General features: G+C 37.8%; 1 protein-coding gene across 1 annotated transcript in view; it reads right to left on the reverse strand.

Annotated features, from left to right (window-relative positions):
- LOC120422098 (uncharacterized) overlaps positions 1-11,026 on the reverse strand; it is a 134,693-nt gene extending 123,667 nt beyond the window's left edge. Inside the window, exon 1 of the mRNA XM_052709800.1 lies at positions 10,523-11,026. Coding sequence (XP_052565760.1) covers positions 10,523-10,973 — 451 coding nt within the window. The 5' untranslated portion in view covers positions 10,974-11,026. The remainder of the gene's footprint in view (positions 1-10,522) is intronic.
- Positions 11,027-11,373: the final 347 nt, after the last annotated feature.

The following is an 11,373-nucleotide window of genomic DNA, read 5'->3' on the forward strand; positions in this document are numbered from 1 at the left end:
ATTGCGTGGGGCACGTTCTGGACTCGGGCGAGATTCCGGATGCGCTCAAAGCAGCTCATTCCCGTTCGGCATCTTTGACCACTTTGACACATTCTACTCCACGATCGACCATGCGGGCCAACCGGCCAGCTGTCGGGTACGACCCTGTTGCGCGCGAAGAAGGTTTCGGATGAGCTGGTTCAGTCGGAACTACCGCAGGCGGACCGGGTGGTGGTGAGGTGGAGGACTGGGCCAACAAGCGGAACCGGTATATCATGTAGCTGTACGATCTGTTTCAACTGCCGCCTCGGCTTACTTGTTTGAGATCAAGGGAACCGAAAGTGGAATGCAGCAGAATGAGCAGTTCCAGTGCAGTGGGAACGAACCGTACGACGCGCTGACGCGGAAGGACTTGGTGCAGCATTTACGCGGGTCACGTCAGGCTGGACTTGCCCAAAGAGAGAGAGTGAGTAATTTTTTTAAAACGTTCTGTTTTTGATAAACTCACAGTTTGTATTTTACACCAAAAACATATATGTTGTGAAAGGCTATTCCACAAAGCGCGCTCTCTCTCTCTCTCTCTTAGTAATTATATTTCTGTTTTCGCCCGTCACGCGCAGCGACAAACAAAAGAAGTCTGCGCTGAAAGTTGACAAGTCAAAACTCCTCTTGTTTTGGTGCGTTTCGTCGTGGTCGTCTCGGTTCGCGGTTGTTTATCAGCACCTTCACTATTTTTGCGTTCCGTCGCTTGTGTGCTATCTTGTGACACGTCTGCTGTAAACAGATAGGACGTGTCACAAGATAGCACACAAGCGACGGTTCGTGTGTTGTTTTTTCAAAAGTGAGTGTAAAAAGAATTGCTTTCCATCCTCACAGCAAGTATTGGTTGCGTTTGTTTACATCCGTGAGCAGCTAGAAAAAAAAAGATCGAAGCCGCCGAGGAGGAAAACAAGGAAACAACACAAGAAGACAATTGAGTGGTTTTCCGGATCGTTTGTTTTCAGAAGAATCTGCTTCTAGAGTGCTACGTGAAACTCCAGCAGTTTTGTTTACTTCCCGGAACTGACCGTTCGAATCAACCAAAACAAATCAACCGGAAAACCAATTTTAATGCAAGCAAACTTGTTGTTTCAGATTTCGACGAAAAGTACCTTTCCAGATTTTTGATTCCAATTCCGGCTGCCACCAACAAGGATGAGTTTTTAGCGACAGATTCTCTCGGTGAATCCCGAATTGTGTGGACCTGATCTTGTGCATTCTAGTCGACACTGTCGAGGACGGTCGTGGGCAAAGTTTGACGCGGTCAATTAGACAGGTATATTTAGCTTATCTTCCCTCCTCCTCCTCGTCCTCCTCTTCAGTAACATTTGAAAGGGTTAATACTCTTACGACCTTCCATTTCATGTGTTTTAGTGGAATTAAGGCCTTAAGAGCATGTCGTTAAATCTACCTCTCGGAATTGATACTTTGTGATTTCTTTTTTTATTCCACAGGACTGAAATCCGGATATCAATCTAGGTTTCTATGTAGGAGAAGAAACCTAATTGTTCTTACAAAGGTGGGACGAGGAGATTTATTTTTTATTTCCATTTGCTTTTTTATGTCAAGCCCATTCTTTGCCCATCAAACATAATTCGGATAAATCAGAAGTACTCTGTTTGATTTGCGCTTTCAAATTATGTTCTCTAAATTCTCTCATTTCTAATAATAATCTAATAAATTCTAATGTGAAACTCGATTAATTTGCAGGTTTTGTATCAAGGATGTAATTTATTCAACGTAGAGTGGAATATCACCATTGGACTTGAATATTTTATTGTAAATAAGTACATTTTGGTTTATTTTTTTTTGTTTTTTCAAGGTTTGTACCTGAAGCCTGCTTTGATCTGAACCTGAATTTCGTTAAGTGCAAGACCATCAGGGACAGAGCTTCCGAACTACTAATAACCGGCATGGTACAGCTGCGCCGTTTCCTATCGCAAGCGATTTCAAGTCAAGGATGGAGCTGGCATCGAAAATGCAACCGTTGCGCTGGATGGGGCGTACGACATTGATCAACCTCCTGCTGTAGGGAAATTTCCTTGAGAAAGCTTAGAGTCGAGCTTAGATTTTTTTTGTTTTTGGACAAGACAAACCTCTAGACACTGACTAATTCGATCATTGTACTACTAAAATGACAAAATATATTAAAATATTTGGACAAAGTAAAACTGCACTGTTTTTTTGCTCAAAATTCCGAAAATCCTTGAAAAAATTGATGTTAATTCGAATTGTTACAACTATTTCCCAAAATGTATCGCGTCATGAAAAATCACTCAAATAACTATTTAAAACCATAAAAATACCATTTGAGAAATGGTGAAATCTCTAAAATATATACGCAAAAATGAACTTTCAGAAAGCATTTGACAAAGTGTCACTAGAAGAAAAAATCAAATAGTGAATATTGCTAACAACATATATGGGGAATAGTTCACTATTTGAGAGACGGTGAGGAATTAAAAAAATGATTTACCAAATAGTGGCTATACAATTTGGTAAAATGTTGATTGAATATTTAACAAATGATTTTCAAACGGTTTTTTTCTATGCGGGACCCTAAACCAAGTCGAATGCAACTGGTTTGATCAAAATCGGTTCAGCCAGTGCTGAGAAAACTCAGTGAGAATTTTGGTCACATACATACATACACACACACATACACACACACATACACACACACAGACATTTGTTCAGTTTTCGATTCTGAGTCGATATGTATACATGAAGGTGGGTCTAGGAGCTTTTAATAAAAAGTTCATTCTTAGAGCAGGATTATAGCCTTACCTCAGTGAGGAAGGCAAAATATCAGTTTTCCTTTAGTGGACCCGGGTCCACAATCGGATTATGGACCCGGGGCCATAACTGGAAAAAAAACTCGTTTGTTTCAGATGGCTTTTTTTCTGCACAAAAGCAATTGATGAAACAAATAGTCAGAGTTGTTTAAAAGAATTCAGATTTTCATTATTTCAAACAAAAAGTAATGAAATATTGCTTAAAATATTGAAAAATTGTGAAAAATGTCCGTCGGCTCTACTAGGGGGTCCACTAATGGTTTAAATACCTTAATAATTGAACAGTTCTCTACCAACACCGGAAATGGTTTTTTTTTGTATTTTGATTTGGCTCAAACTTTGACGGAGCCTTCCCTATAACGAAAGAAGCTATTTTGTGTCATTAGTGCACCCATACAAGTCTCCAAACAATTTTGGCAGCTATCCATACAAATGGTACGTAAATGTTCGAAAATCTGTAACTTTTGAATGAATCATTTGATCAATTTGGTGTTTTCGGCAAAGTTGTAGGTATTGATTTGGACTATTCAGAAAAATAGGTACAGGACAAAATAAAATTGCCGATGTTTAAAAACTTGTTTCACAAAAACTAAATTTTCCAAAAACCGATTTTTTTTATTTTTGAGATTTTTTGCTATGTTTAACCGAAAATTTTCTAAGTCTCATCCCAACAACCCTCCATTTTCTAATGCCGATTTCTCAGCAACTAATGATCCGATTTTCAATGTTAAAAATGAAACATTTGTGAAGACGATATTTTCAATTTTTATTAAACAAGACTACACAAGACATTTCAAAAGAGCGTAATATTGATATTTGCCCTTTTTGAAATGTTAGTCTTGATTCAAAAAGTTATTGTTTTCTAAAAAACTTTAAAAAAAAATAATTAAAAAATTGGCAAATCGGCAAATAGTCCTCAACAATACCTACAACTTTGCCGAAGACACCTAATTGATCAGAAAATTCATTCAAAAGTTACAGATTTTCCAATATTTACATAAAATAGCTTCTTTGGTCATAAGGATGGCCTCCACAAAGTTTGAGCCCAATAAAAAAACACAAAAAAAATTAAAAATGGTCGAGATCGGCCTATTTCATAGAGAATTGCTCTATTGCAAAACAACTGAACTGAACAATTCCTAATCTTGCTTCGAATAAGCTGGTCCCTAAAGTCATTTTAATTATTTGGACATTTGCAAGCTTTTGAATATGGGTCATTCCATGTCAACAGAGTACACTTTTGGACTCGGCCATCAACGATTTTGGAAGAACGGTAATCTTTGAATAATTACCAGAAATTTTAAGTTTTTTTGCAGACAATCTCTATTTTTTGGCACCGCTCCATTTATTTTTGACGATTAAAAAAAAATCGTCTGCTCGTAACTTTGCAACCAAATGATTTTTTTCTTTGAAGGGAATTGTAAAAGGAATGCGATACAAATTAAAATACTAACTCTGAAATGCCTCCCAATATTATTTATTTTCAGTTTATGTTTCAAAACGTTGTTTTGATCAATGCTCCATTTTTTTTTTATTTTGTCACCACACAGAAAAAAAGTTGAATTTTGGTATGTTGAAAATTTGGTAGGTTGAATATTACCTCTTTTTTTGAGTAATATTACATAAAAAATGTGTAAAAATGTGAACCTGATGAATATTCATCAAAAACTGATGAAAATTCATCATTTTCTAGGGTAAAATTTATCATTTTTTTTGCCACAAAATCTGTCACCATTTCCTGATGAATATTACCATAATTTTTTTTTCTGTGCAATTGGTTAAAATTTTTAAGAATCATCATATCATCAAGAAATCCAAAAAGAAGTTTGCTGATGAAGTTTGTTTTTTACTGCCCTAGTGTGCATACTACAATTTGCGTTTGTTTTTCACTCAAAAGCCGCCGCAGCCCCACGTGCCTGTTTGTCACGTGCCGTAACTGAAGTGGAAAAGAGACCCATAGCGAGGTGGGTCACATAAACGAGTTTGTTTATACACATATGGGAGGCACGACACCAGCTTTCATGAATAGCAGCACCCCAAACGAGTCAATTTAAGAAATGACTAAACATTTTCGAAAAAAAGGAGCAAAATCCTAGGAAAACAATGGATAAATTTTGAAGCTCGGGAATCTTCAAAAACATTTCAAAACTGTACACATCTTTTCAAGCTTAAATTTCAAGCGGAACGCAAAACATTAGCTGAAACCACCACGAGGATAACGCGATGGGAGGAGGAAGGAGGAGAAGCATAAATTTTATGATTTTATTGATGTGACACCGTGCTGTAGCCGTACCGCTGAGGAAGTTGCGTTCCAGGAACACATCCTTCCGTTCATGAGTTCGTAAACAACGTGTGTTGAGAAATTACTTTTCTGAGGGGGACTCGACCTCACCAGGGCTTGGTGGCTTTAGGTGGCTCATGGTATCGAAGTGATTCGTCTTTTTAAAAATGTTTATAGGTTTTCGACTAAAATTTATATTATGTATATGAAACTAGGGTTTCCAGCAAGGCCTCAGACTGGCAAATAATTATTAATTTCTTTGATTATACACAGAAAAAAATAATGTAAATTTGGAAGCTGTAATATTGGAAGGCTGAATATTACCTCTTTTATGATGTAATTTTACCTCAATTTAGACTGAAAAAGTGACATTACACCAGAAAAGTGGTAAAATTACACATTTCCAGAGGTAAAATTACACCTTTTTTCTGACATAAAAGATGTACCCCTTCCCAGATGTAATATTACCATGATTTTTTTTTTCTGTGTAAGCTGATAATTCGGGAATTCATGAATTATTAAGTAAAAATGGTAATTAAAGCAATTGATGGGTAATTTAGGTAATTCTTAAGTAATGGCAGTAGTAATGGCAGAGTCGAAAACTATTTAGATGCGGAAATTAAAAAATCAAAGAAATCAAAGTTGGTCCGAAAAATCAGGGGCCAATTTTTTTCCAAAAAACATCAAAATTTTAATGATAATTAATGTCTCATCAAAGTAAACAAAGGTAAACAAAGAAAAAAACGGAAAACTTAAAAAAATGAAAGTTATAATTTAATCAACTAAAAACCGGCTAAAATGCATTTTTCTGCGTTTATAATTATATTTAGCATGTTTGAACTCATTTGAAAACATTTTAAATTTTCATGAAATACCAATGTACCCACGAAAAAAAATCCGTCGATTTTTTGATATTTGGAAAGCAACTGCACGCGTGTAAAATGCATTATAAAACACTTTATTCATCAAAAGACTTGTTATTTCGATTTTTATATTTTTGCAGAGGCCTTAATTATTTAATAAATACACAAATTATTTAATAAATACACAAATTTATTTAATATTGCTATTTTTTTTTACTTAAAATTAATTTATTAATAAAAGTAAATTTAATTTTTACCAACTAACTTGAGTAATAAATTCGAAGACTGAATATAAATTATGCAAACAGTTTGTTTTTTTTTTATTTTCAAGAAAAACTCGTTTTTTTCGTTTTTACTTAACAAATTTGCTGAAAATCCAGTTTATGACATACCTTAAACGTAACCCGGTCCTCGGATACCCAAAGATCGGCAAACTTTACTATTTTTGTGAAACCCCATCATGCCATGCAGTTAGGCTCATCATAGCTACTTCAGAACCGGTTACTGGCGGCCGCTTCGGGTCACACAAAAAAAAACCCAAGCTTAAACCCAACAAAGTTTCCCAAACCTTTGAAGTAAATTTGCAACCCTGTCGAGTCATGGTCCCTGGGCACGGTAATCAAAGTTTAGAACAAAACTCCCCGCGGGGTAGGATGTTTGGGGGTGCCTGGCGTAACTTCCTATCCATGTTGAGGTCTCCTCCGTTCGGGACACTCTGCTCCCCCCTCCACGAAAGTTCTACGCGAGCTGATGTTTGCCACAGTTGTTTGACTTTGCCCGTGAAAACAACAATCAGGGCAACTTTTCGCCATAGCACTGCTGACAACCCGGGGACGAGGACCAGGGATGGTATTTTCTCATTTCCTCGCCGATGGCCGAGGGCTTTTAGATATCGTCCCTCGCTCAAATCATCAAATTTTCGGCGTTCTCCCAAAACTGAATCAAGAGAGCGAAGCGAAAACGACGCCGATGAAATAGCGAGCAACGAACATACCGATGCGTAAGACGGAAAAAAATCTCTCACACAGCCAGTCCCCTCGCTCAAAAAGCAAGAGAAAGAGCAATCGTGAAATTCTCTCGCCCGTAAGCCCTGTAGAAATGAGTTCATTTGTGTGCGTGAGCTCCAGTGTATGTAAACAGCAATTTCGTGTGCGTGTCTCTCCGGTTGGAACGATAGTTCCATCGGAGCCAGCGATAGGGTATTTCTCGTCGATGTGATGGGCTTTCGATATTCGCGATAGCAAGCCGACCATCACTCGGCTGCGAAAGAGAAGAGAAGTTTTAAGAGACGAGGAACGCACCGAAATATGCATCAATGATAGTGCGATGGTGATGGTTTACCTACCCTGACGAGGACTTTTGGCATAATTTTGCATACCATTTTGGGCGCGCGACTGCCTACGCCGAAATGTGGGCCGCTAATTTGGTTTGGTAAATTAGTAAAGCGCGGGGTGGTTGAAGAAATGAACCGAGAGGGGCGAGTGCTTTCGAGTATGGTGGTGGAAATTATTCACTTTCAATGTAGAGTGTGGTGGTTCTGGGTGTGATTTATTTGAAAGTTGATTCAAAAGTACAGAAACCGAACGTATTGGATAGGGTTTCGTCAGCTTTAAATAAACTTGCGCAAATTTGAAGCTTTTGGTCACTGATCACTAGCAAATCACTGATCAAAGCCCTTCCTATATCATCGTTGATCGGAAGGCACGGCGTTGGGTGGATTGTGTTTAAATTTTTCGAATATTTTTTTTTGCGGTGAAAAAGCCATTTCTATTTAATGATCGAAAGACGCACTGACATTTTGGATCGTCGCGTTAATAGTGGAGCAAAATAACTGTGTGTGAGTGATTTTGTGTGTTAACCAGAAAGACCTTCCCATAGCATCGTTGCTCGGAAAGCTCGCCGACGGGTCTGTTATGAAAGTCCTCCCCATAGCGTCGTAGCTCGGGAGGCATCGAAAAGCCAATACCTTATCCTACTAACCCAAAAATATTAATCACGTGATGCTTGAAGGAGATGCTGTGGACTCAACGGTCTCATGCGGTGTCAACAGGTATAGAGCGACAAACTCTGTGTCTGATGAGTCTGCAACTTCAACTATCGGACAAACATACCTCCCTTTCGTTGAACTGCAGGCTTCTTGGGAGGGTGCCGGTATTGACTAATAAAGTAAGGATCTTCAGAGGTTAAACAGTGAACGGATGGTTGGCTCTCACTGATCATTTTTGATTCATTGTTCAACTTCAGCTGATCTGTCAATAACGGAGTAGCAGCTCATTGGCAGTCAACCATGCTCATGCTCATGCTCATGCTGAACTCAGATCTTCTTGCACCCTTCGACAAAACTGTAGGGAATTGGGACGTGGCGTCGAGCTGCCATCTTATTTTTTTAGGTGCAAAAGTGGAAAAAGCTGAGTCATCGTCTAAAAATAGACGGCGTCCTATCTCGCCCAGCAAAATGAACTCGATAAAGAATCTTACACTTGAACAAATTTGGGCGAGACCTGCGCCACCTGGCGGAAAAAACAATGTTTTTCCAATTTTTTTTGCGATTTTCCCCATATAAACTACAACGATAATAAGCGACCCCTTAGCCTTAACCGATTTGGCTCAAAATTGGCACAGTTACTTACTATTGCCTAAAGCAGTGGTCACCAAACTGCGCCATGCGAGCTGATTTTTAAATTACTATCCGGCCCACTTAGTAGTCTTCATGTCAAGTTTACTAGTAAAATAATGAACAAGTTTTCTTTATAAAACGATTGAATCAATAGAATTGAATTGACGAAAAATAACTAAAACTATTATTGAATTATTAAAACTTAGATTCTGAATATGAATGTTTTTCAAACAAGTCTTTTTGTATTTGAAACCACTTTGCGGAAAATGCAGCTAATTTAGAAAAAAAATCTTTCATAGTTCTAAACAATAATATTTTATTCTTAAATAAAAATTATAAAAAGAAAAAAACTGTTTACAATACGTAGAACTTATTGATCTAAAATTCGTTTAGTCGGTTCAAACAACTTCTGAACACTTATCCAATTTTTCTTATTGTTTAAAAATTGAACGCACTATAATTTTTTATTCAATTTTTTTTCAAAAACAATATTTTTTATTACTCACTGGAATATTGATAAACTGAAACCCTTTTAACCCTTCACTAATGATTAAAAAAAATCTTTCAAACATGTTCAACGTATAAACCCTCTTTTTAAAAAAATAAAACACCGTATTGATTTCAAAGCAAATACAAAAATTTATCCAATCAAAAAATAAAAAAATAACTTCAATCCAAATATTTTTGCAGAACTTAAAAAATATATGTAAAAATCAAAAATAATTAAATTTTATAAGTTTACATAAAAAAGTATTTCAATATTTTTTTGAAGTGTTTATTTTTTATTATGTGATATATTTTTTAATTACCGTCAGTGGGGGTGACTATGAGTCAAAAAACGATACACCTCTCATAATTTCTTAATAACAAAAACAATTTAAAAAACATCGAAAATCTTTCAACGTAGATTTGTTCTTAGATAGTTTACTAACATTTTCCCAAAATATGGTGGATTTTGATGAACACTACCTTAAATGCCAATAGTTTGAAAATTGACCCAATCTCACCCCTTAGAGGGGGTGACATTGGGTCAAATGATACTCAAATACAACGATATGGTAAAAACAAGTCATCCAACAGTGTTCTTGTTCGAGGGAATCGTATTGACATGCTACAATGTTTGAAGTGGAGATTTTCAAACATTTGGGTACTTTTCGAGCAATTCCTACAAAAATATTAGAAAAATGATTTTTCGAGAGGTCATTTTTGGCCAAAAACGTACCCCAACTTTAGACATCTGCCAAAATAACAGGATTTGTTCTAGGAACGAGATTTTTTCAGCAAAGTCATCTTAAGATGTCCCCTACACAACCCTTTTAACAGAATTCAGTTTCATTGAGAAGAACCTGAGAAATGGTAATATTCGTAAAAAATCACTTTGACCCAATCTCACCCCCCAGACCCAATGTCACCCCCACTGACGGTAGCTAATAATTTATTGCATTTAAAATCAAATGAAAAAGTTTAAGACAAATTTGAACTTTCAAACTGCTTTTTACATGCGACCCATGAATCTGGAGCAAATAGCTAAAATGGCCCGCGGAATTGAGCTGGCTGAGGACCACTAGTCTAAGGAATCTAATCAGAGGGTATCTCTTGAGTTTTTTTTTTCGAAATTTTCAATTTTTCTTTTCACCCTACTAATGACGCAATTGAGGTCTGTTTTTCGATTCTCGTGACGTATACTTTCAGATTTTTTTTACCGAATTCGGTAGATGAAAAATCGATAAACTATCTGTCAAAATGAACAAAATTCTACCGAATTACCGAATTTTGGTAAGTTTTTAGCTAATTCGGTCATTTTCAGTTTACCGAACTGTTCAGCATTTGAAAATTCGGTAAACTTCACCGGTTTCGGTAAAAAAATCTATTTTTTTTCGAAAAACGTATTTTTTATCGAGAAAATTATTATTATTTTTTCAAAATCAACGGCTTGCAATGAACTCACCTCGCACCAGTGTCAGTATTCCAAGCGGCATCACCGAAAGCGCCACCATCAGGTCGGTAATGGCCAGCGACATCAGAAAGTAATTGGTGACGTTCTGCAGCCTCCGCTCCCACACGATGGCAAGGCAGACCAGAATGTTACCGGCGGCCGTGCCAAACACCAGCACGGTGGCCAACAGGGCCCAATAGTTGTTCAGGGCCGTTGTCCCACCCGGGCCGCCATCGTCGGCCGAGCCGTCCTCGCCCGAGGCGGCGTCCAGCAGCGTCGTGTTCGTGTGTAGACGCCGGTCCCGGATCAACCCGTAACCGATGGTGGCCGCGGCCGAGTACCGACTGTCGCTGGACGCTTGATTAGCGTATCTGAAATAGTTGACAGGCTTCGTGGCGGACCACAGCCACATTTCCACCGGGTCGCGGTACAGCAGCTTGTCCAGCCTGGAACCGCCGCGCATGGCGTTCCAAAGATCCACAATTAGAGATTCTAGTCAAGGTTTACCTGTAATTAAAAGGACTAATTGAAATCCAGTTGCACTCAAGCAGAAGAAGACGGTTTAGTGGTTTTGAGAACATTTGAACGGCTGATTAAATCGGCATTCGGAAAGGGGAACCATTCATGGTCAATAGCTTGTAAGAAATTCGAGACTGCATGTCGACGTTGTCGTGCTATCTTGTCGCAATTCACTTTTTGACGTTCCGAGAAAAACGCGCTTTAATATTTGACCTTGAATAAACAAAAAACGAGAACACGCAATTTAAACAATAACAAACACGTTTTGTTCGATTGACCATTCTGTGCATTGTCGCCAAGTTTTGTTGAATTTGGTTGCCGTAGTCCCGAGTTATTACTACAAA

The sequence above is a fragment of the Culex pipiens genome, chromosome 3 (genome assembly GCF_016801865.2).
Source record: "Culex pipiens pallens isolate TS chromosome 3, TS_CPP_V2, whole genome shotgun sequence".
Taxonomy (NCBI): Eukaryota; Metazoa; Arthropoda; class Insecta; order Diptera; family Culicidae; genus Culex; species Culex pipiens.